The sequence below is a fragment of the Nyctibius grandis genome, chromosome 11 (genome assembly GCF_013368605.1).
Source record: "Nyctibius grandis isolate bNycGra1 chromosome 11, bNycGra1.pri, whole genome shotgun sequence".
NCBI classification, from domain to species: domain Eukaryota; kingdom Metazoa; phylum Chordata; class Aves; order Nyctibiiformes; family Nyctibiidae; genus Nyctibius; species Nyctibius grandis.
This window is the reverse complement of record NC_090668.1, coordinates 15,814,727-15,840,475: the sequence shown is the minus strand read 5'-3', so window position 1 is coordinate 15,840,475 and position 25,749 is coordinate 15,814,727. Positions and strand designations below refer to the sequence as shown.

Genomic DNA, 25,749 nt, shown 5'->3' with positions numbered 1-25,749 from the left:
CCAATGGCTCATTTGTGGCACTGGGATTTGTCACATACACACACAGGCACTCCCTTCAAAGTCAGGGCCATGCCTGAACAAATTCATTTTCTTTTAAGTTTTGACTTTTATCAATTTCCATGTCAGACACTACCCCATTTCTGTAGAAATGCATATACAGAGAAATAAAATTCCAAACTGCAGATTATCCCTGCAACTTACTTAGACAGTATGTACTCTACAGGTTTACAGCAACAGTTCCCAGAAGTTCTTCAGGTATTCCATTTGGAGGCGATAAATGTGCCACTGAAAGTTCCAACGCAAAGACAAATTTGGCATATTGCTTTATTTCCTAAGACAAAGGTATCTCGCTTCCGCCCTGTGTTTACAAAGTTGGGATGCTTTAGTGTGTCATGCTGGAACAGTGGGTAAACAAAGACTGAAAAGAGATTAAGCCATTATCTTAGTGAAGCATAAGAAGTTTAATAGTGATTCACTTCAAAACTACTTTAAAGCAATTTAGGTTGCACATTAACCCATTAACTTTCATTAATGTAAGCAACAGACTAAAATTATTAAAAAGAAGTAAAGAATACAAGAAAAATAATCTTTAAAATGGGACTTAAAATATTTCACCAGCATACCCTGTTGGCTTTAAAACATGTAGCCAATTAAATGTTTTGGGTGGGATTTTTTTGGTTTTAGTCTACTAACAAAAATCCAGTAACAGAAACCCTGCTAAGGTTTCTACATTTAGTCTAAAACTAGAACTGGAAGCCTAGTCAATGCAAAGCGTAAGAAGACAGCAATGAGAAACAGATGTAACAAAATTTCACAGTCAATTATTTAGTTTGTACTTCTTTGTAAAAGCTGTGTTACTGTCCAACTACACGCATTCAAATGTTTTCTACGATTTCTTTACATGGAAAGCTATTATTTGTTGTGATTTTTTTAACAGATCTTTCAGTATTTTTCCATCTTGGTGCCCAGTAACAAAGCCGTATTAGGTCCCTCTGTAATTTCCTCTTCTTACAGTCTCCCCTAGTATTGACTAGTTTATCACTCTTCCAATTAGCAGAAGCAATTTCTGCCATTTCATCGTACAATCCCTTTTCTAGATTATAGTCCATGGGGGAATCTGCTGGCAGAATTCTAGGTGTTAACTTTATTCCTTTTTGTCTCAGTCTTCAGAATGCTTCTTTGTTTCACAGATATTTTTATAGTAGTGTTGGTACCAAAAGACTAGGAACAAACAGAGCAGTCATGGGGGCATGTTTATCTAAGTGCTGACTGATCTCTTTTTTTAATGTGGGTTTTACAAGCAGGCCTGATGAAAGGCCATTTACAGGCTTTGGCCTTGATGTTGCAACACACATGCTGCATTTTAAGCACCTACATCAAAGATGATTGTCAGAAGTGTTAAGCAAAGGCAATCCCTCACAACTTCACACATCCAAGCGTGGAAATGCTGGACTAGTCCTTTCACCGTGACTTACACTGAAACACAGTGCAATCATGCGCAAGTAACAAAAGTTTAAAAAAAATCACCCTTCTCCAGTGCAAATACAAGTAAAGAGGTTCATTTGAGCTGTTTGTGCATTTTACTTCCACACACCGAGTGCAACTCCGTGGGGAAAGAGCACGCACTGGCACGTGCCCCAGGCGTACCAACGCAGAGCCAGGCCTGCGCTGCTCCAGGGAATCGCATGGGCATCTCTCTTACAGCCAAAGGATGAGAGGATAATCAGTGTCCCCAAATTCTTAAAAAATAACAAATGCTAGGAGGAAAGATGATTATTCCGCCTCCTGCCACAGTGGCACTGTGTGAGAAGCTGCAGGGACGCCTGGGATGCAGGGAGCTGTGTTTGGTGAATGGGCGGGAGGGCAGCGGGAGAAGGGGGCCGGAGCCCTCTCTGCGAGCCCACGCCCGGTTGCCGGCAGGGAAATCGAAGTACGCCCAGGCCAATGTGGCTGCGGCAAGGGTGCTCCCGGGGCCACGCGAACTGCCAGTGTCACGCTGTTTGTGTTGAAACGAATCAAAATAACCCAAGTGAAAACCCTCTCACACCTCAGCCAAGGGGCACGGAGCCAGACCGTCCCACCTGTCCTCCCACCTCCCCTGTCCGCCTGCAGACCGCCCGCCCGCCCCGCGATAAAAGGCGGCAGGCTTCCGTGTCCCGGCTGCGGACGGGGCCGAGGGGAGTGACCTACCCACCCACCTGGGCTGCTCCACCAGCTGAACCGGGAGGGTGCCGGGGGCGTCCGCCGCCATGGTGGCTCCCCCCGCCGGCCCCTGGCTGAGGCGGGCGGCGGCTCCGGCTGGACCGCGGTCACGGGACAGGCAGACACCGTCCTTCCGGGCGACGGAGCTGGCAGCCCGGCCTCCTCCCGCCCCGGTGGCAGGGCACCGCTGAGGCAACGGAGCTGAGCCCCCAGGCCCGTCTGGCAGGCACCCCGGCACCCCGCCCGGCTGTGGGGCCGGTCTGTCCTCAGCTCCTCGCCCGCCACAGTCCAGACGTGACAGGAAGGCTGCTGCGATGCGCGAAGGAAATGTTTTTTCCCTTCATTCCTGTCAGAATTGAGCTGGCAACAGAGAAACTTCAAAACCCGCCCGCGGCTCGGTGCGCGGAGCCCGGTGCAGGCTGGCCCGGCGGGCGCCTGGCAGGCCCGGTGGGGTTGGGGTCACCTCAGCGCCGTGCATTGGGCCAGTGCCGGTTCTCCGGCACAATGCATGGGTAATGAAAACAATAAATCGGCAATGCCATCCCCTACGGCGTATTTTTTTCCTCTTGCTTTTTCTGGTGTGTGGTTGTGCCAGCTTCTCTCAAACAAGCAGTCTCACAGCTCCTGTTTACTTCTCAAGATTAATGGCTGCAGTTACTTTGAGGAACGGATCTTTTCAAATGCATTTACAAGCTCACTTGCTCATTGTTATTGTCTATTTTGGTGTGTATCTTAAAGCCCTTAACATTCCACTCCTGAAGCTTTTAAGTGCTTGGACTGAGAGAAGCATAATAACATTGAGATTTCATTGCAGGTTTATGTGTCTTTCTGAGGTAAAACTTTTTTCTCCTTATAGTATCGTTGGCAGAATAGAATACACGGTTTTTAAAAGACTTAGCAGTAGCCACAGAAAAAAAAAGACCGTCAGAAACTCTTAACAACATAAAATGACCAACAACAGAAAAATCTGGAGACCCAATAAGTAACTGCAAATGCATCTAGGAGTCTGAGAACCCCAGGCCTTGTGGAGACTGCGGAGAGGCAAAACTTGTCCGTGCAGGGTTTTTGCCTCACTCGGTTGAAGGCGGCAGCAGAAAGTAATGTGTAAAAATCTCTAGAAAGCCAGTGCTTTGCAAGGCTCGTGGTTTTTGCACTTTAGGCCTTTTAAAACTGCTGCTACAGTATTGTTTGCTTAAGGTAAACGCAGCGCACGTAAACCGTTCACCAGCCCTCTGTAAGGCGAATATACAGCACTATGGAGTAAGCGACGCTGCCAGAACCAGCCAGCGGCCGGGCTTTTTGAACCTGCCATCCAGCGACGCACAGTCACAAGACTGGCAGCGCTCACACCCGGATACACGGCGACCGGCCCCGGCGCCACCACGGCGCGCCCTGGGCTCCGGCCCGCCCGGGACGCGGCAGAGCCGTTGCCGGGCGCCCCGCCGAGGCGCGGCGCCGCCGGGGAGGCCTCTCCGGCGTCAGGGCGCGAGGCGGTGCCGCAGCGCCGCTCCACAGGCCGCCGGGGCAGGCGGAGGGCGGGCCCCGCCCGCGGGCCGCGGTTGCTGGGGGCCGGTTGCTAGCAGGGAGAGGAAGCCGGCGGTGGTGCACCGCGGATTGGGCTCCGTGTGCCCCGGACCGGGGGCGGGAGGGGAGCGGGCGGCAGCGGGTTCCGGGCGGAGCGGAGCCACATTGGGCAGCGCCGCGCGGGGTTGTGGGAGAAGGGGCCGTCCCCGCTGCCTCCTCCCTCTCCCGGCCCCCTTCCCCTCCCCCCGCCCGTCCTCCGGCCAAGATGTCTGACATAGAGGATGATTTCATGTGCGATGATGAAGAGGACTACGACCTGGTAGGGCGCGGGGAGTCAGCGGCGCGGTGCGGCCAGGGGGGCCTCGCGGGAGCGGTGCCGCCTCGGCCGGTGCTGGCGCGGTGTGTCTGCCGCCCGCCGCCGCCGCAGCAGCAGCCCCGCCGGGTGCTGCCCCGTGGGGGAGCACTGACAGGATGAGTTTCCCTCCCGGGGAGGAGGAGTGGTGGCAGCGGGCAGCGGCTGCGAGGGGCGGGTGCTGCTTTCGGAGCAGGCCCCGCCGGGCTCCCTGCCACCTCTCCGCGTTAAAAACAGGCTAGCTTCGGCCCTGGGAAGTTGGCTAGGCCCTGGGCTGGCCCCCCCGCCCCGGGCCCAGCGAGCCTGGGCCCCCGTTAGCCTTCCCCAGGGGTCAGGGTGAGGGGAGAGCTCCGGCGGGCCGCCTGCCTCCCTCCTCTTGCCTCTGGCCGAAGTGTCGGGCACGAAGTCAAGTCATAAAGTTGTCGGCCCTCCTCCCCACCCGCGGCTGCAAGAGGTCCCCGGGGGTAGATGTCACTTGTGTGCTGGAGTGAGCGTCAAACTGAGGAAAAAGTGGGGGGAAGAGAAAGGGGAGTGAGGAGAAAGGGCCACACGGCCGGTTTCTGATGCAACTTTTTACCTTTCTAGTCTTAGTGAGCTTTTTGCCCTGTTTTGTTTGTCTGGGGTTTTTTGTTTGTTTTTAATTGCAGGGTTTGGGGTTTTTCATGTTATATCTAGTCACATTTTGACATCAGGTTTTGTTCTAAGCTTTTACAGTTAAAAAAATGCTGCTTACAGTTGGCAACAGACGATTTACCAGGGGGGAGTTGGTAATATAATGGGATTGTCTTGATGTAACAAATCTCCTTTAAGTTATTAAAATCAAATTTTTTACAATGAGTGAAACCATCTTGGGGGAGGTTAGTAAACAGCTGTCATATATGAAACCAAATATGTTTTCTGTGCTCTCTAATTATTTGTAATTCTATTGCCTTTATCTTATATTGGAGCTTGAGATTTGTTTGGTTGTTTTTTAGCTTTTCTGAACTTCGCATAGGTTTTTAGAACAGAGATTTTTTTTTAAAAAGCTGCATATGGTTGAGACTTGAGACTCTATTTTATTAATTTCAGCTAAACCTGTATTTACAGTGCTGCAATTTCACTGACAAACCCCAGACACTTGCTTCTGGAAGACTTGCTTTCTAACAAATCATTTGAAAATCATTGTTACTTATGAATAAAAGCATCTGGTTTTGGTTTTGAGTTTTTAAAATTCACTTAAAAGTGTTTGTTTGACATACGTTGTCATCTTAATCTTATGAGCTGCTTGTATCAGTATTCCAAGAACTGTTAGTCTTCCACTTAAGTCCATGAATGAATTCACAAACTTACAAATAAGCTTTCTGAAGAAAATACACTGAGGCTATTAAAAATATTTTGTTGATCCAGTTTGTTCCAAAATAAATTTTCATTCATTTTCATTAACAGTGAAATCCAAGTCCTCATTTGAAATACTATGTTTCTTTTTCCATGTGATACAGTCAAAGGAATAATAAACACAGCAGAATTCATGTTGAATATCCATAACATGAGAACCGGACATGTAGAGAAACCATTGGCATTACATTTTTCAATCTTTAAATGCAGCTGCCTACGTATACATTTGAGTAAGAGTTCAGCTCTAAGCTCATGATGTGTTATGTCGGTTTTCACCAAGAATAATTGCTGGTCTAACACTTTTTCCTGTGTTTCTTTTCCTGAAGTACTTTATTCGTCATTGGAAAAACCTTCCTGAAACTTCTTTGCTTGTGGAAAATTTCAGCACCTTGACCCCCTGTAATTATTTTTCCTGGACCATTTTCATCATCATTAATTACCGCTAGCCCAGACCTTTCTAAAATTTAAAAATACTGCTCGTAATAATTAGTAGCATGTGAATTTTTTTTCTTGAGTATGTAACTCCCGTGTAAAGCATCAAATAATACTTAAGCTAAATCTTTAAATAAAACAGATTTTAAAATTTATTTTGGATTTATAGCTGATGGGGAAAAAAAAAACCCAGAATTTAAGACTAAAGGTATTCCAGCTAGACTAGTTTCAGCATTCTTGGACTAACAAACCATGATTGGATGTTGTTTTCAAATGTGCTTGAGACTGTAATTGCAGTGTTCGGCAAAATTGTTTTGGAAAATAGTTAAGGGCCCTGAAGACAGGGCCTGATTTCTTCCTTTCATGTTGATATGAATCTAGTTGAATTAAGAGAAGACTTAAGAAGGGGATGCATGGTTGTTAAGTTCAGTGTAAAGGCTTCTGCAGAAGGGTTTGAAGCAAAAAAAAATTGATCCAAGACAAAATACTCAGATAAGTACAGAATTCAAAATAAAAAAGCACATGTGAGTGTTGGTGAATATTTTTTTTAAGGAATAGGAGGAGAGGCAGAAACTACAGAAACAGTTAATGAAAAAAAAGAAATAGCTATTTTGTCAAAATACAGTATGGTGAAACTAGATTCAGGTCTCCCAGGGTAGCTACTACCATAAAAATAGTATGAAGACTCCCAAAAAAGTTTTCAATTTGTCAGCTTTTATTAGAAGTGATTATGGCTGTTCCTCTTTAAATGTGCTCTTGACCTGCTGATTATGTAGAACCAGTCAGTTACATTTCCTTAAGTATGCAAATGTTTCGCACTTGAACTGAACTGTGAACAGATATTCTGAACGCCCAGCTCTCTCCCAGCCTTGTCATGGATTTTTGTGTAATTAGAGTAATTAGAACACTGTTAAACAACTGAAGACTACCCACTGACAGATCGTGGTTGACTATTTCTGTTTAGTTTTTCATTGGGTTAAAAGCCAAGGTTTTGCATGTAAATGACCTCAGCCACTCCTATAGAAGTTAACTTTAGCTGTTGGAGGTCTTGATATCAGGAGAAAATTTCTTTTCTATTTGTGGGTGGATGGACCTAGATTCACAATTTGCTAGTAATGTACAGTGACAGCCTTGATTATAACATGGATTGTTCCACTTTATGCTTCAATGAACAGAATAATGTTTACTGGTCATTATGAAAACCACTCAGTTTTAATTTCTAGTTTGGTGCTGTTAGGTGCCTTATATGATTTTAGTCCAGGTTCTTTTTACTAGTTTCAGCTTGAGGGTCGGTAAGGAGGAAGGGGGAAGGACCATTGTAAATTCCATTTTTGTTTTCAATCTCAGACAAAAAGCTATGTTTAGAGTTGACTTTGAGACTAAACTCAGCCTTTCTCCAGAAATTGATTCTTCCAGGCACAATGACAACACATTGACAGTTGTTGTAATACATCTACTTGATTTTTTTGTTTTGTTTTAAATAAGGAATTGGCAGTGTTCTTAATGAGACATCTTACTGTGTTCTGAAATTCAACTTTAAAATTAATCTGGGGGAAGGATAGACTAATCTGTTTGCTGAGCAACTTGTCTTTTTATGTTATGGAGTTGTATTATTTCAGTGACTTCAGCAGAAGAGCTGTATACAGTTCCAATGAACAGCCAGCAGTTTGCACGCTGGTGAGATGGCTACAGGTTCACGAGGATTGGCATGGCTTGGGTATGGAGAACATACCTTCAGATCACTGAGGGCTTCTCTTTTCAGGCTGTGTTGATAATAGGAAATAGACAGGCTTACTTTTTATTTCAGGCGATCAGAAAGGCAGCTTAGTAAATGTGAATTGGTTTGCTCTTTCTTTCCAACAGGAAAGAATATACTCAATTTCAAAAGGAATTTTTATATGTTACCAAACTTGATAAACAATCACATCAGTAGACAGGGACATTTTCCTACCTTATATTGATGCATTTTCATGGAGATAAAGGCACTTCTTTTCGATACTCTGTACATGTCATAATACCAGTTTTTTCTTTCTGCAGCATCCTGTCTCATTTCTGTGCATCTTCCAACTTGTGCTTAAAAAAAAAAACAAAGGCAGAGCACTGCCTTTCCATGGAACTGTACTGACCCCATTGCAAATCACTGGCTTCACAGACTTCTTATTCCTGGTGTCAGCCCTGGTGTGAGCCAGCAGGGACTAGATGACTTGCAGAGTTAGCGAGTAGGAGCAGAAGAGCAGAGAGACCTGGAATGTGGAAAAGAAAACCTGGACTCCTAATGCATGGTTGAGTGGTTGCAGACTTCTTACACAAATCACTCGTTACTCTCACCGTTTGTCTCTGTTCTTTTCCTCCTTACTCTTTTGCATTCCAGTCTGATTGCTTTCTTTATATTCATGTGCCTGGATACCAGTGGCAAATGCACACAGAAACTGTTATTTGCTTTTTGTCCTGGTGCCTGGGGGCCAGTGGTCCAGGAAGAGCAAATGCAAAGAAAGTTCTACTTAGTGCCTGGATGGTGTTCTGTTGGTTGCTTTTGTGGCCAGCGTGTGTGAGCTATGTGAAAATAGTGCATGTTCATTGTGGATAAAATGTTCAAGAAATTTAGCTGGCAAGCTAATATATTAATATATTAATATATTAAGGAGGTATTTTCTTTTTTTTTTAGTTGGCTTCATTTGGGCATTTTTGTGTTGCTTTTTTTTAAAAAAAAACCAAACAAACTGCTCCCCCCTCCCCACAACCCACATCACTAGTGATCTTACAAAATATCAGGTCTTCGCTCCAAATCCTAGAGTTAGCAGACCTCCTAAATGCCATGGTTATGAAATGAAGTTAGCTGAAGTAAAATAAAATTTGTACCAGGCTTATTCTCAGAAAGAATTGCACTTCATAAAAAAGGAATTGTTTGAGTCAGCCCAATGGTTGAAATTTGGTAAAATTACCAGCAATTGAAAATTGACAGTAATAAGTGTTGTTAACAAGCTCCTTGAAGGATTAATTTCTACAGAAATAGAACTCTTTGTATTGTGTCTTTTGTCTGGAACGTTATCTTCTACATAGCTACTTCCTTTTTTTTTAGAAAAAGGTTTGCAAAGTAGAAGTTTGGTTCCTATACAGCTAGTGAATGATACACAGAGCAGCAAAAGTTTAGATTATCTCTCCGCTTTTGATGTAGAGGTTAGGGAAGTGCTTTAGGCAAGAGAGGAGACAGGAAAATTAGTAACTAAACAACAGTAGCTTTCACAAAATATCTGTATCTTTGGTTTTGTGCATGCTTAACTTTACCAGGTTAATGTGCCACTGTAATCTCCTAGAATACCACAAATCTACCGTTAAATGTCACTGATAGAGTGTTACAGTCTCCAAGTTCATGTACCTTATTCTGTCTGTAAGGAGAGATGCCATGCTTCAAGAGCTCTATATAACCTCTGGAGACCACATTGACTAAGGTTCCTGCTACAGTTTTCTGAAACCACAGCTGGTTTTCTTACTGTCCCTGGTCACCTCCTCCCCTGCCATAGCTCACCAGCCTCAGGACTGCGTCTGTGTAAGCACTGGCCGGCCTGTTCTCTCAACCCAAGCAGGATCAGCCATCAGCAAGGACTCATACAGCATAAAATGTTGAATTGCTGCAGTGAAGGGGGAAGGAGATGCTAGGACCAGAAATGAACAGAGCGGGTCAGGGAGTGCTAGATGCTCGCAACCTGCCTTTGCTGCTGGAGAATCTGCGATTGGATCCATGCCCTAAAAAGGATGATTAAAGCTGACTGGGGTGAATTGTCTTTGTGTGTTCATTTTAGAAGCTCAGGTTTAATGTTTTAAAGCTGTTTACTAGATGAAATTAATTTTGTGGAAACTTAATACATAGTGTAATAAAGACTTGTAAATCAAATTGGTTCCTTGGTACTAATTTAACTTTTATTAAAATTATTTGAAAGATGTTCCAGGCAGAGTAAGCTACATCAGAGGTTTTATCTCCATTACAGTTGAGTCAGTGTGGTAATTTTTCTTCCCCCAAAAAGTGATGTGATGGGATTGGATTATTCATAACTGACTGTATTTAGAACTTGCAGATTTTCAATGGAGCAATGGTTAAATAATGTCTTAACTTTTTTTTAACTGCTTTTTTTTTAAAGCTGCATCAGGGCTTTCTAATTTCGTGAGTAATAATAAAAAAAAACCACCAAAACATTTTTTTTTGGTCCTCTCAGGAAGGGAGAACTAAATGGGTTTCTAAGATCAGTTCTGCGTATTCAGACTTCTGTTGTGTTCATTTGTACTGATAGTGTTGATGTCAATTTAAAAAATATCACAGAGATCTTAATAAAAAAAATTCTTAGGCCTGTTACTTCTTTTACATCAGCTGGAGCTAAAGTATATCACAGAGGTACTTTTATATCTTGAAGTTATAATTAAGGTTGTTCTTCACTATGGAGAATATTAGGTCTAGATGGTATAGTAGAGATTATTTGAGTTATGTAGAAATCCTTTTTGTAAACCTGATATTCTACCTAATTTTTGTGCACTTTTATTTTGGTACTGCATTGTTTGATGCAACAAACTTTCTGCCTAAAGGGGTTGAGTTGGAGAAGTTGTTCAGGCAGGAAGCAGGGGTATTAAAAATGAGGGTGAGGAAAGGTTAGGCGTTTGGTATCTGAATTTATTGTTAAAAGAACTTCTCTGTTTTCAATACTGTGAAGGCAATGCATCTTTTTCTTAGTTTGAACTTTGAGGATATAGCTTCACACTTTTCCTTTCTTCCTTTTTGCTTTTGGCAAAAGCTGAATGTTCTCACATTTGTATCATACTGCACTAAGCCATCTCTGCATCAAAAGAAGATGGAGTGCCGGTCCTTCTGAATTGATCAGCGCTGGCATAATTTGCACAGATGCTTAAATTAAGATACAGTATCTACATGGCTGATTTTTATTTTACTGTCTACAGATTCACAGCATCATCTCATACTTAGTTCATGGTTTTAAAGTTTTCTTCACAGCCATTAAGTCTAAACATGTCTTCTAAAGTAAGCACGTTACATTACATTTTGTTTGTTAGTTTAGTAAAAAACAAACAAAACCCTATAAAACCTACAGTCTATGAACTTAAGACATAACAATAATGAAAAAAATGGTATTGAGTATACTTGATAATGATGTACACTTTAAAACAAATCAATAGACTATGATGTAAACAAAACAGTAAGATAACACTTTAAAAACAAGACAAACATTTATCCATTGATAGTATACAGTAAGCCCATCTCCCTTAGACCTTTGAGTCCATATCAACATCCTAAATTCAATGTGAGGCAAATAGGCATCAAGTGAAGGAAAAATATAGCTATGAGAACACAAAACACTACCTTTGATGCATTTCAAAGCGTTTCCATTAGGAAAAAAAATGATAGCTAGACTTAACACTCTTTATTATGTATTAATATTATTCTGAAAATAGCTTTATGGGATATTTAAGTAGCATTGAGAAAAATTATTTAAAAAACGGCTTCCTGCGTGAGGCCACATCCAGAAACACTGCCAGAGCTAAGATGAAAATTCAGATGTTTCTGGCTTTAGGCTAACAGAACACATTGCTTCATAAAAAGAATTAATTTAGTTTGCTTTCCTTTCATCTTTACAAATAGATACTTCTGCCAAAAATATTCCCCATTGTTCAACTTTAGTATAAACAAGACATCAGCTGATTACTTGTACCTTAAATGCTATGTTTAAGCTTTGGCAGCCTACATCTTCATAAGGTGCCTGATACACTTACAGCTGTTGACATCATGTGCACGTTCTTGTAGCTGCTCCATCGATGTTGGATCAATTGGGTAAAAAGAATTTATGAAAACAAGCTAACCAGAATGAAAGTTTGCCCAATGAAATAAGACACTTGCTTCCTGTTTTCTTTGCAGTTTTCAGTATTCAGTTTTAGAGTTCTCTGGGAATTCAGAGAACAGGTTTGTGGAATTCACTAGGCTTTTAAGTCCATTGATTCTCACTAAATACTACTAATAATACTTCATATGAGTATAAATAAATACATACCTGAGCAACTTGCCTACATGTAACAAATACAGACATTAGCAGGTTGAAGGATAAATGTCTCAAGGACCATGCTTAATAAAATTTGGCCCAACTGTGAGCTCCCATAATTAATTTTTCCATTAAAACTTCAGAAAACTTAAACTTTGAAAAATTTGCTTGCACTGTAGGGAAGAGAGAGCTAATTTAAAACTTCTCTTTTGCCTCATCTTTTTTTCATTCCTTCCCGTGGTTTTGGAGGAGTCCATTAATATTAGCAATATATGAATGAACAAAAGAATAAATGTGCCTGATGAAGAAGTATAGTAAAAGAAGAAATTCCAACTTAAAGAAGGGCACCTGACTATGTGTTGTTTATATTATTACAAGGGAAGGTTACCCTGATGACAGTAACTTTGGGATTTAAACAGATTCTGTGAAATACTTTTAACTCATGTAAACCTCAAATGAAATTATTATTTGAGTTTTGTTAGTGTTTTGTAATTCAGAGATGCAACATTGTCCTTCAGCAAAAGAAGATAAAATACTTAGTTTTTTTCATCAGAAAAAGCCTCAGTACTTTTTTTTTTAATTAAGTAATAATTGGTAGAAGTAAGTTCTTCAATTTGTTTGGTGCTAGTGTACATGCTGGGTAATTATTTGATTAAATTATTGTGCCTATGCCCCACCCCACCCTCTTTGGCAGTATCTTTAGCATTTTCTTAATCATCTCCTGCTTCTTAGCACAGAAGCAGCTGGTGTTATCGTCATTATTCTTTTTTTTAATTTCCTTAGACAAGTATGAATCGTTATGGCATAAAAAGGCAGATTAGAGAGAGATTCATGGAAGCGTTTTATATCCTCCATTGCTGAATTATTACTTGTGTGGCAGCTCAGCCAGAGTCTTTTACGAGGATAGCAAAGGTCATCTAATCGAGTGCCTTTTAGAAGACTAGCGGCCAGCATGTTCTCTGCCCCATACAGAAATGACATACGCTATTAGGCATCTGTCCTTAAACACCAAAATTGGCAGAATTTTGATAATACAGTCTATACTTGTCTTAAAGGCAAAGTTGGTATAGAGCTATGAGGTCATTAGTCCAGAAAGAAATCTGTTGACAGGCAAGTGTTGGTGGATGGTGAGGCTGGCCTAGTAATGGGAGAGAGATGAAATCATTGTAAGGGTCCATACCTGCTACATGCTCTAAAACTGAAGATTTTCTGTTAATACACAAGCATTCCGTGTCAGTTTGAGCAGTATGTCTTACTATATTTTATCTATTTTCAGCAGAGTGTTAGAGGTTCTAAACCTTTCCTTTTTTCTCTGATTTTTATTTGTTGTTTTTTTTTTTCTTTGTTCCTTAAAATGTAGGAATATTCTGAGGACAGCAATTCTGAACCAAATGTGGATCTGGAAAATCAATACTACAATTCCAAAGCTTTGAAGGAAGATGATCCCAAAGCAGCATTAAGCAGTTTTCAGAAGGTTTTCTGTCTTTATATTCTATCTCTTATTTTTGTATTAATTCGCATTTTAAAATATTTGCTTACCATTTGAGTTATATTCTGGAATTTTAAGAGTAATGTTTGTATTTTAACTTACTAATGTGCTAAGTTTGTAATTGGACAACTGAGACTCGTGGCTGACTGCCTTTCAGGATCATTCTTAGGGAGCATAAATAGGACATGGAATAGTCCTATTTTATCTCAGAACTGAGTTTTTTTATCTTCAGGATTTACTAAGTTAATTAAACAGTCCTAAATGTCTTCTCGTGTCCCAACTATAGAAGCCAGATCCAGTTGTTTTTTAAAATGAAATGGCGTTTTCCCCGGTGTCTTATGTAATATATTTGGTTTGCTGATTCCAAAGCTTTAAATGTACAAAATACTAAGTGACACAGAGTTTCTCACCTTCATGTCAGTTTTAAATTTTTAATGTTTGCACACTGCCACCAGAAAGCAATATGTTAGATGTAACTTTTTAAAGAAAAAAGTAGATTTTTGCATCTCTTAGCTTACTTATAGTATGTAACAGTGTTATATACGTCACTTAAAAAAATTTCTGAATTTTTTTACTTACAAACCATTCCCTTAACTATGTTACATTAAAGCCTTGAAGCCTTTCTGATATATGAAGAAACTGTAGTAATTCAGAAGTGTAAATGTTTTACTAATTTAGTCAAGGGGTGGGTTGAGTCAGTTTGCAGGGGATGTTACAACTTTTTTGTGTATATGTATTTATGGAGTGGCATGAAAGGTTAATGTTTGGAGTTAACAACAACAAAAAATCTATAAATAACAATTCACCCTCCCTACATTAGCTAAGTTGTGAAAACTAGTAAGATACATACCCCTCACTAACTTTCTCAGTAATATCAGGAAAGAGGAAAATTGAAGAACAGGGCAGAGTGAAACATTACTTTGTAAGGAACAAAGTGGGGGGAAAAGGCATGTATGGGATATGTACATTTTAAACAAGATGCAAATCAATTTAAGTTTGAATAAAGCCTTGATAAATATTGTTTAAAAAAATCTTCTATTTCAGGTTTTGGAGCTTGAAGGTGAAAAAGGAGAATGGGGATTCAAAGCTCTGAAACAGATGATTAAAATAAACTTTAAATTGGTAGGAATTACAGCTATCACTTGAGAGTAAATGGTATAAATATGTATTTGATCCAGAGATCTTAAGTTATTATTCTAATTTATGGCTATGACAACTAAATCTGCCAGAACTTGTCTTTTGTGGCCTTTAATGGCTACTACAGACATGGCAGGGAAATTATGTGGTGGTTGCAAGTCAAAGGCAAAATGGATGCAAAATAGCTGCTGTAGTCAGCTGATACTCTCTGAAAGTTTGAGGCTCAGTCCTTGCTATCCTGAGGTGTCACACCATTGAAACCAGTAATGTTTCTATATATGTGTACTTCACTACAACAAATCAGTGAAAAATTTATATGCTGCATATGCAACCATTCCCAAATAGTTGTATAGCCAACTCTGTTTTCTTCATTGAGATAAATATTTTAAATGTCTATTCCATGCAGTCTTGCTGAAGTTATTCCTGATTCTACTGCTTATGAATAAAGTGGTGATGTAAAAGTTCCTAATAGCAACCACTACGCATAGTCTTTCTGTTATGCTCTCTTTTCTGTATGTGTATTTGCAAGAAGTAACTCAGTTTTTAATCATGAAAACAAAAATTATAACATAATTTTGTTTTTCTTTTAGACTAACTTTCCTGAAATGATGAACAGATATAAACAGCTACTGACCTACATACGGAGTGCAGTTACAAGGAATTACTCTGAAAAATCCATTAATTCTATTCTTGATTATATCTCTACTTCCAAGCAGGTTAGATCATCAGTTCTTTCATCTTCATGGTTTTCTTTTTTGCATTTTTAACTATGGACTTTTCTGTGTATGGTAGTCTATGTGTATGATTTTGGGTCTTTTGATCTTAATAGAGAACATTTGCAGTATTAATTTGTTGTTGTATGTTAAAATATATTTCCCACGTTTAATGGATTCTATCAACACATAACTTTTCATAAATTTGTCTTTTTTTGTCAATATTTACCTGGTATTTCTATGCTAATAAGTAAAGTAAATACTTTTTTTTTTTAGCATAGTAGCTACACACTATAAGTGCCTTCTCAAATATAATTTGTAACAAAACGATACTTTTTTTTTTACTTTGGGGGAAGAGGGGAACCTTTGAAAAACTGTGCAATGAAGTGTTGGTGTTAAATACTGCCTGTCTTTGAGTGTACTGTGCAAGCTAGGTACATGTTCATAGATACACAGGCCAGCTCCTTTTCTTTTGTGGTGTTGTAGAAGCTTTACAGAGAGTAGAAGGCTCCCCTAACTGCCTACCTGGAAGTAGCACCTGCATATGGAGGGTCACTGGTCTTTTTAGTGGTGACTCCTCTGTCATTATCACAATCCTTCCTGTCCTGCCACTCATAGGAAATGAAAGTTTAATAGTTGAATGATGGTTTACTTTTAAGGTCTAAAGGACTGTCTTTAGACTATACCTTGTTGGCAGAGGTCAGTGTGTTTGGTCTAAATGCGGTTGGAGCCAGACCTGCAGGGACAATCTGGAAATGTTAACTTGACATATAGCCACAGATCTGGTATCCCCAAAAGAACAATGGCCATCAACAATACTAATGCATTCTCTGTAGAACCTTTATTAAAGGTCACACTCAGCACCTTGATTTCTGTTCTGGATGTTGTATTTTCAGATTTTATGCAAAGACATGGTTTGATGTGCTCAAGAGCTTTCTTTCACACAGCTTTAGTAGTATAGAAAGGAGAAAGCGTCTTTTCCTTTGACCATTTCTCTCTCTTTGTCAATCATATTTTCTTTTTGATGTGTAAATTACTTTTGTTTTTCTTCTTTTAAGTAGGAGCAATGTTGCCTGTGTTTGTCTTTTGTTACACAACATAAGAATTTTATTACTTGGTTATATAAGATGGGCTTGTATAAGGTTTCATTTTTTACTAGCATGATAGATGGTTGCAAATCTTAAAATGTGAATACTTTTTAATTATATCTATTTAATATAAGAAAAGCAAGTGTATTTAGTTTTGTTACTTTAGAAGCTCTTTACAATTTAAAAGCAGACATTTGATAAGATGCAGATACCTTTCTTATTTTGAAGTTCAAGCATGCACTTTTAGTTTGCTCAGATTGACTTTATTAACAGGTACAAATTTGCTGTTTACAATTATAGAATTCTGATTTTTTATGTCAGATGGATTTGCTTCAGGAATTCTACGAAACAACACTTGAAGCTCTGAAAGATGCTAAGAATGATAGATTGTGGTTTAAGACAAACACAAAGGTAAAACATATAAATTGCCGTTTTTTGCTTTTGTTTGTGACATCTTCAGCTAACTCATAAATGATAATTGTGAAATCTTAATAGACCTTAGTACTTAAACTTTTTTTTCATTACAGCTTGGCAAATTATATTTAGAACGAGAAGAATATGGAAAGTTACAAAAAATTTTGCGTCAGCTGCATCAGTCATGCCAGGTACCTCTATATTCTAAATCACTGTAGCTTAGTAAACAACATTGACTTTTTTTTTTTTTTTTACGTCTGTTGTTGGCCTTTGAGGCATGTTGCAGAGCTTTAGTACAGAGGGAAGAAATACTGTGCCTGCTTCAATTTGTTATCTGTTTGATAACATGAATAAAAAATGTGTTTTATTCCTTGCTTAAAGATGATTTTTAAAAAATTATTCACAGCTGCTGATTACGTGGACTTTTAGTCAGATACAAGGATGAGAAGCACATATAAATAATCTATAATGCACAGACATTTATTTTAAAATATAGGGAAGATTCCAGGTGAGCTTTGCTCAAAACCAAAAGTGCAGTTGTTACTTTTCCATTTGGAACGGGGGAAAAAAAATAGCCATGCAGCCTGCTGTGCTTGTTTGTGTCCCCTTTTCTTCCTCCAGCGTGGAAAATGGGTTACAAATATCTGGGAAATGGTTCTGTTATAGGCAGCAGAAGAGTCGTATGTATTATCTATATATATATATATATGTATATGTGTCAGTTATTGCATTTATATACTTAGAATGTGGTTTAAGGAAAGTGAAAAAGAATAAAGGGCAAAGTTCTGAGAAAAACATTTCATTAAACAAAAATCCTGACTTTTTAAATAAAGGGCTTCAGAACTTGGCCTGTGATAAGATTCTTTGAATATTATGTTTTGTGTTAATAGTTATATCAAAATTTTAAAATTTTAGGAATATCCTTATTTCTGACAAGAAATTACTGAGAGTATTTGGTAATAATTTTTTTACTAGTATAAAACTGAAATCACTGTTCTCTTGAAATTTCACAGTATTTATTACTTAATCTATCCTAGACTGATGATGGGGAAGATGATCTAAAAAAAGGTACTCAACTATTGGAAATCTATGCTTTGGAAATTCAAATGTATACAGCACAGAAAAATAACAAAAAACTTAAAGCACTATATGAACAGTCATTGCACATCAAGTCAGCCATTCCTCATCCACTGATCATGGGAGTTATCAGAGGCAAGTTAATCTTGAATTTTTCATATAACTACTGTTGCATAGATTAGTTTTATGAAAATCTGATAATTAATGTCTTTTCCAGTTCCAACTATAAAGACAGGATCCTGTAGATTCAGAGGAAGACAAACTGTATGTGAATAAAGGACTACTAATGCAGTGGCTACAGTCACATCATTTAATTTCTCAATTTTTCTGTGTGGTTTTGCTCAACAGATAGGGAAAAATCCATAAATATAGGAAGTCCATTGCCTTTGAAATGGAGATAAATTCCATTTCAGTTTTTACAGTTTTTTAAAATAAGGTTAAAATAATTATTGGCTGTGAGGATTAGTGTTCTTTTAGATTTATGGTGTGGGTTGGGTTTTGTTTTTTCTTCTTTGGAATGGGTTTATTCAAACGGCAATGCTGTATGTGCTTTTTTTTTCCTAGCAATTTCAGAGAATGAAAAGACTCCTGAAAATATTTCAGTAATCTATTTAGAAATAGCGTGGAACTTCTGAGTACAATTATTGTAGTCAGCAGCAAGCATGCAGTGCTCCTTTTCTCTTCATCTGTGTTTTCTTTTCAGAATGTGGAGGCAAAATGCACTTAAGAGAAGGAGAGTTTGAAAAGGCACATACTGATTTTTTTGAAGCGTTCAAGAATTATGATGAATCAGGGAGCCCCAGAAGAACCACTTGCTTAAAATATTTGGTCTTAGCAAACATGCTCATGAAATCTGGAATAAATCCATTTGACTCTCAGGAGGTATGTTTTTTTTCTCTCTGCCCCCTGTCCCCCGAATTGATAGGGAAATTACCCAAAAGACAAAAATGGAAAAAAATTTTTAAAATCCAAACATGCATATTGTGCTTTCTGTTCTGTGTAGGCTAAACCATACAAAAATGATCCAGAGATTCTAGCAATGACGAATTTAGTAAGGTAAGATTTAAATTTTTCTGGAGAAGAGAACAAAAAATAAAAAGATGTGGTGTCCAAACCAGAAGTGGAATATTTTTAGCGGTGACTTTTCTCTGCACAGCTAACACACTTACTTCATAAATATTAGGTAAATATTTGTAGACTGTTTGTTTTTCTTAAACTTTTATTTACTATGACATACCAGGATAAGTATCTATTCTGTACCAGGTAGGGGTACAGAAACATGCTGTTATCTTCTACTCTAGTGAATTTCTTCTGCAGTGGCAAAAACCTCATTTCTTCCCTGAAATAGAATTGTCCCACCTTGTACTGCAACTGGTCTTTAGGGTTTGGCTGATTATATATGAGAAACTGGGATGACTGACATCTCCTACCAAAGCCAATAGAATAATTGGATGCATAGATATGTCATGATTACTAAAGGAAGTTCATAATTTAGGAATATGAAACTGAACACTCAATTGATCTCCCCTATCCTTCAAATATAAGTGAAAATCAAAAGAAAGCTTCATTACCTCTTAGGGGTAACTGTGATGTGAGAACTTTTAGGGTATTAAGATCATCAGGCAAAATAAATTGAACTGAGGCAGTTTTTGTATACTGTGCTGTGAAGCTAACCTGTTCCATCCACTCTATCCTGCCTTTGCTTTATAAAGTAAAAAAAAAAATGAACAATGCATAGGAAAACTTTCCCCACCTTTTCATTACGTAAGAAGTAATGGCTGCTCACATTTTGAAATACAGAGTTGATCTCATGTCGGAACAAACCTTGCTCTTCTACTGCTATGGTGCTGCACCATTGTATGCATACAAATTGTTTCTGAAAGTGAGGATGTTCATTTATTATTGACATAATGATGAATAAATGATTTGTCAGTTTATTAAGGGACTATTTCCAATAATTCCAGTTTAGACATGTCTTTTCTACTTCATTGTCATAGTTTCATGTGAATTTGAGGCAGAAGGAACTCCAGATGGCCTTACCCAATCTGATTTTTATTCATATTCCTAATTTATATCTTTTATCTTGACATTTGAGTATAACTGCTTCTTTAAAACTAATAATGCAATTAAAGCAGTGTAGGTAAGAAATATGCAGAAGATAAAATCAATTCCAAAGATTACAATTATGTTTTAATTCTTCCTATACTCTACATTGGAAACTTGAATGTTTTACATATAATAAAAAGATACTTCTGGAATAAACAATAGAATATACTTAACTGAAATTCCTTTTAATTGTGAAGTAAAATTTACTGGTTCCATGTGATACAGTCCATTCCACTGTATTCCAACTCCATTTATAAACTCCTCAAGTTGCACCTTAAATTTAACAGGTCTTTTTCTTGCCCCTTTTACTGATAATAAAGGATGACTCTTTTTTGACCAGTTTGACATTTGAAAATGTACAGAGACTATGAAGGAAAAATAGATGTTGTTTTTAAAATATTTGATGTTAGTATTAAACAGAAGCTGAAAGCATGTATTGAACACTATGTCTTTCAGGTTAAATATTGATAGCCTGTAGCTTAATATAACTAAATTGCTGTGTAAGTTTGATTAGTTAGTAGATAGTCCCTATGACAGCTGACGGTTCTTGTAAGAAAAGATGATAAGACTTGAATTGTAAAACCATTCTATTTCAAGAAAAAGGTCTTATTTCAGTGGTTACAGCTCTTACCTTTAAAAAATGCTGTGGTGCAACTACTGAGCAATAGGTGTCTAAACCCACCTTCTTTTTGTAATCCTTTCTCAAATAACAAGATGGACTAGTTAAACTATATATATATATACTAAAAATAAGCTATAAATAAAAATCTAAAAAGTAATATTATGCCAGAATTACTGATGGTTAATCCTGGAAGTCAGGATTTCTTCCATCTTCCAGTATTTTTATAATTCATAATTTTATAATTCAGCTTAAGACAGTTTTGAAACTAGAGTGCACTTGTGGAATAACTAAATGTTCATTCTAAACTTTTGTAAGTGCTACTAAAATCGAAATAGAAAGGTAATTTCTGTTGCCTCTAATCTTGAAATAGTTTTTCCTTATAAAGGTTCTGAATATAATTATTTGCCACCAACACTTAATACAGGGTTTTTTTTAGAATATGTAGAACACAGTCTTATGAGTCTTTTTAACTTTTAAAAATAATAATTCAGTCTCTTCTTTTTTCTGAAGTGCCTATCAGAATAATGACATCACTGAATTTGAGAAGATTCTGAAAACAAATCACAGCAACATCATGGACGATCCCTTCATAAGGGAGCACATTGAAGGTATTTTTGCAGGCTATTTTAATCCTTTTTTTTTTCCACTACTTGGTAGTAGTCGTCCTCCCTGCCCCGGTTTATTTTTCTTCTTGGCAGAATGAGACTTCTTTGTAGTTTCTTGTGGACGATTCCTTTACTGTTTCCAAGTTCTTTAGAAGTTGGTCAAGGCCGACATGCAGATATGCATCTAACCATGTAGAATGACTGCGAAGAATTGCAGGAATGATGGAAAAAGTTCTCACAAGAGTGGATATTCTAAGATAATATCTACGATGGTGTTAGGCACTGAATATTTTGAGTGGTGTGTTTTTTTCCATTGGAAGGATTAAATGCGGGCAATCCTTACTTGTAAAGTTGTTTGTGTCAGTCTCAACAGTTAGATGTTTGCTAGTTTATAAAGTTAATTTTCTGCTTCAGATTAAAGACAAAATATGTAGACAATGTAATGAAGGTTGCATTAATAAATGTATAGTAATACAACATGTAACAAGATACATAATTCTAATGTGCATGTTGAAAATAATGTTTGGATTTATAGTACCTATACTTAATAAAACAGGAGAACACACTAACATATGCCCTTCCATTCCATTAACATGACAAAATAAAGTTACCCCTTGCATTTGTCATGTGTCTGAGAATTTAAAAGTCTCTTCACTTGAATATAGTGTCCAGTTTCTCAGATAACTACTGTTTTCATCAAGAGTAGGGCTTAGTGTGGCATTGCAAGATCATTTAGCTAGATAGTTACATGAAAGAAAAGAGTTAAATCCAGAGACCTGGTTTTCTTGCACTTCTTGTTTGTAAAAGAGAACATGGCAAACAGCAGGGGAAACTAAATATAACCCCTCTACTGCTGTTACATGTCGACTACTGGTAAGCTTCAAAGTCTTGTAGGGACACTGTGAAATGAGATGGATGCTTACGGAAGAAAGTATGACAACTGGAAAGCAAGAGAAGGAGAACAGCTGAATCAAAGGATTGAAGAGAATTTGAGTTTCACCCCTTATATGATAATAGTCTGCTAGTGATATGCAGGGGAAAAAAAGACATTCTCATCTTTTTCACTCTGTAGTGATAAAGAATGTGTGTTTGTGGTTATAATGTTTACATACCTTGCCTCATTGTTTTAATCTCCTTAGTGTTATTGAGATATGTAATCTAGTCTTCAGTATTATTTTTTCATTATATAAACAGTCCTTGTGTCACTAGTTAGGTAAAAATGGATCTAGATTTCTAATTTACAGTTGTAATTTATGCTTTAATTTTATCCAAATTTTATCCAATCTTTAATAATGGATTCTAAAACATTTCTAAAACAACGGCTGCACTATGTTATGTAAGCAAAATCAGCCACTTCATGCAGACTCTGTTTTGTACTTCTTCATTAGTTCCTCATCATAGTTACACCATTAGTCCCTGATCTTTTAATTTAAAATGTGAATATTCCCCATGAAGTTAAATGCACTCAAACTTAAGTTTCAGAGCCTTAAGAATACCTCTTTTCACTTTTGCATAAGGCAAGCATTCTAGCCATAAATTAGAGGGGCAGACATACCATGCAATAATCTGTATGATTGATCCAGTTAGTTTGAATAATTTAAATTTTTGCCAGGGAATACGTTGTTCCATGTTTAAACGGTTTTCAACTCTATCTGTCCACCTTCAAAGTTACGTATTGCTTGGATCCTTGGAAAAAGAGAGTCCCTTTGTTTTGCTGGGCTTCCTCACCTCATTGAATTACTACCTTAGAAGATCATGGTGTTTAGGATATCTTCCTATATGGAGCTGTATTGCATCTTTATTTCAGTACTGTTGTTTTTACACTATCTATTTTTTCTTCTCTTACAGAGCTTTTGCGAAACATCAGAACACAAGTGCTTATAAAATTAATTAAGCCTTACACAAGAATACATATTCCTTTTATTTCTAAGGTATGTGTCAGTGGAGCCTTGCATTTGCTTAAGTAAATGATTAATTGTGAATAAAAGCTCTTAAATAAATACAGTGCTTCCAGAAATAGAACATCTAAAATACAATCTAAACCATAAAGTAGTACTGATGCACTGCTGGCAGCTTTGCAGTGCGAAAATGTAAATTTCAGGTGTCGTCCCAATGCTTTTTATAATATGTACTATGATGTACTTCTAAAATATTCAATTACCATATTCTACTTGGTGTAGAAAATCACTTTTCTGAAGAGAAATATAACAAGTTAAATTTGTATAATTCAAAATGTAATTATGAACATAAATATTATGAACATAAAAATCCAAATTTTAATTTCTTTTGTTCAAAAGATATCTTCAAATATGTGTGTTGTACGAGTTACAAAACTGTGGTAATAGAACAAACCGACTATAGTACTAGAATCACTGATTTCGTTTCCTAATCTGGAAAGAACAAAATCAAAACCCTGTGACAATAGATGATTACTTCCATCTCCTATGAGTCTGTGATTTTTCTTGCAAAAATTCAGAGCATTCCAAAATATATAATGACGTATTAGAGATGCCTATTTTTTATGCTTAAATTATCTTTAAAACTGTATGCTTTTTTTAGGCTATCCTTAACATTTGTAGAACTTGCTTGAGCCAGAAGATGCAGTTAGCCCTCTAAATGGTTTTGAATACAGACCCATTCTTTTCTGATATTTATGGCCTTATTTTATTTCCTGTTTTTTTTTTTTTTTTAGTGTGGTGGGTTTTTTTTTTCAGGAAGTCAACAAAGGAACTCATTTCTGGAGCTTCCAAAAATTTTTCTTTAGCTTCTTCAGCCTTTTCTGAGAGGTTACTCATCTATTGATCATTGGGCATATATACTTTGGATGGAGTTCTTTTGCTTGGTAGATCATTATTGAATTGATTCTTTTGAAGAGTAAGAAATAGAAATGAAACCAAATTCTGTATATGAAAATAAAGTTTGGAAGGATTTAATGTTGCAAAAAAGAGTAGCAGTTTAATGAGTTTTCTTTTTCTTTTAGGAGTTAAACATAGATGTAGCGGATGTGGAAAGCTTGCTTGTGCAGTGCATATTGGATAAGTATGTACTTTATTCTTGATTACTGATCTTTGATTACTTTAAAATAATCAAAGTATACAAGAAACAGCAAAACAATATTTTTGTGCATTGTGACAATACTGGTTGGTTCTAGAACCGAAAGGTAATGGTGCTGACTTTGGATTTGCTTGGCTTATGAGCAGTGAAGTATATTCGTAAGATGTGAGCCAAGAAAATGATAGAGAGACATGAGTGGCATGTTTTTACTTTAATTTTGAATTATGTAATAAATTACTTGAATTATTATAAAATTATGAAAATTATTATTCTTAGTAATTGCTGCTTATACCCATGTATATTTTCGAGTACATTTTCAAGTTGACAGATCAGTAGTCTGCTCTCCTTGACCGGAAAAACTTTACAATTTGTAAAATCTTTTTTTGGAGGGTAACTTGTTATATCTACTAGGAAAATACAATCCATACATGGGTTTACATTTTAATTTCTTTTTACATAAATCTCCATATTTCATGATTCCTTGCCTTTCAAGAACTGTTTACCTCATATTGCTTCAGACTTTATATGTGTGTCACAGCTAGGGAGATAATATATGCATTGCCCAATTAATTAGTTCATTTGATTTCCAATCATGATGACAACTGAATAGGCAGTACTGCCCAGGACAGTATATTCTAAAAGTGCTGAATCCTGAATTGGACATCGTGTCTCTTATGTAAGAAGACCTCTTATTTTACCTCTGATTTATTGTTAGCTCCTATTTCCATGTGGATTAGCAATTTATAGTTATTTATTTATTTACTTCTAGCACTATACATGGCCGAATCGATCAAGTCAACCAGCTCTTGGAACTGGATCATCAGAAGAGAGGTGGTGCACGGTATACTGCGTTAGATAAATGGACCAACCAACTAAATTCTCTCAACCAGGCTGTAGTCAGCAAGCTGGCCTAACAGAAAACAAGCTTTTACAAACGTACTTAAGGCAACAGTGCAGTGATGTAAACCTTAAAAGAACTGGGAATGGCAAAACTACTGTCGGTTGGTGTGCCCTGAAATTATTGGAGTTATGGCAGAAGTGCTTTTTTGATCAGCTGGTTTGTGTTTTGCTGCTGCATTTATCCCAAGAAAAAAACAGCTTTAATCTCCAGAAGAAAACCAAAATGCCACGGGATTTATGCTGTATTGACATCTTGCCCTAAACATACAACATCCTAGTAATTTGTCAAAGGGCAATTAATGACCAGAGGGAAGATTTTTGTCATGATTTTAAATACACTGACACGTTACTGTTGGTTAAATTTAAACATGTTTTACCTGCAGAAATTCTCTCACAGAAATAACCTGCAATAACTTGAAATGCATACCCTTTTGAACACTTCCTTTTCTCATGTATAAATTGAAATGTTTGCTGCATTTTGCAAAATGTCAGTTCTCCAAAAATGTGTCCGTATATTTCTGTACCTGCAGTGTAGTAAAGGTTTAGAAGAAACCCCATAATTATAGTGGCATACTGTCACTTAGGTTTCAAGCAGCAAAATAAACAGTGCAGTTCAGAAATTGTA

General features: G+C 37.6%; 2 protein-coding genes across 7 annotated transcripts in view; one reads left to right on the top strand and one right to left on the bottom strand.

Annotated features, from left to right (window-relative positions):
* Nucleotides 1–2,539, bottom strand: part of GALK2 (galactokinase 2) — a 48,552-nt gene extending 46,013 nt beyond the window's left edge. For 4 of the 5 annotated variants that reach the window (XR_011048996.1, XR_011048997.1, XM_068410649.1 and 1 more), the window contains exon 1: nucleotides 2,199–2,539. Coding sequence is in view for 2 of the 5 variants with exons in the window: in XM_068410649.1 (XP_068266750.1) it covers nucleotides 2,199–2,251 (53 nt within the window). In the remaining 3 variants the exon portion in view is untranslated. Of the gene's footprint in view, nucleotides 1–201; nucleotides 286–2,198 lie in introns of all 5 variants that reach the window. The other variant, XM_068410650.1, reaches the window with a different exon arrangement.
* Nucleotides 2,540–3,837: 1,298 nt separating this feature from the next.
* On the top strand, nucleotides 3,838–25,749 carry COPS2 (COP9 signalosome subunit 2). 2 transcript variants are annotated; one of them, XM_068410003.1, is made up of 13 exons: nucleotides 3,838–4,045; nucleotides 13,280–13,393; nucleotides 14,453–14,530; nucleotides 15,136–15,261; nucleotides 16,647–16,757; nucleotides 16,874–16,951; nucleotides 17,798–17,972; nucleotides 18,541–18,719; nucleotides 18,841–18,893; nucleotides 21,076–21,173; nucleotides 23,019–23,101; nucleotides 24,151–24,209; nucleotides 24,994–25,749. In XM_068410003.1, exons 1-13 carry the CDS (start codon nucleotides 3,992–3,994, stop codon nucleotides 25,136–25,138), a joined length of 1,353 nt encoding a protein of 450 aa, XP_068266104.1. In that variant the 5' UTR covers nucleotides 3,838–3,991; the 3' UTR covers nucleotides 25,139–25,749. The 2 variants fall into 2 exon arrangements, with proteins under 2 accessions (XP_068266104.1, XP_068266105.1); XM_068410004.1 differs by having other exon boundaries at nucleotides 3,839–4,045; nucleotides 16,668–16,757.

Coding starts and splice junctions, on each gene's coding strand:
- COPS2 (XM_068410003.1), top strand. CDS start 3,992: ATGTCTGACATAGAGGATGATTTCATGTGCGATGATGAAGAGGACTAC. Junction 13,394..14,452: donor CATTAAGCAGTTTTCAGAAG/GTTTTCTGTCTT, acceptor CTTCTATTTCAG/GTTTTGGAGCTTGAAGGTGA. Junction 23,102..24,150: donor ATATTCCTTTTATTTCTAAG/GTATGTGTCAGT, acceptor TTTTTCTTTTAG/GAGTTAAACATAGATGTAGC.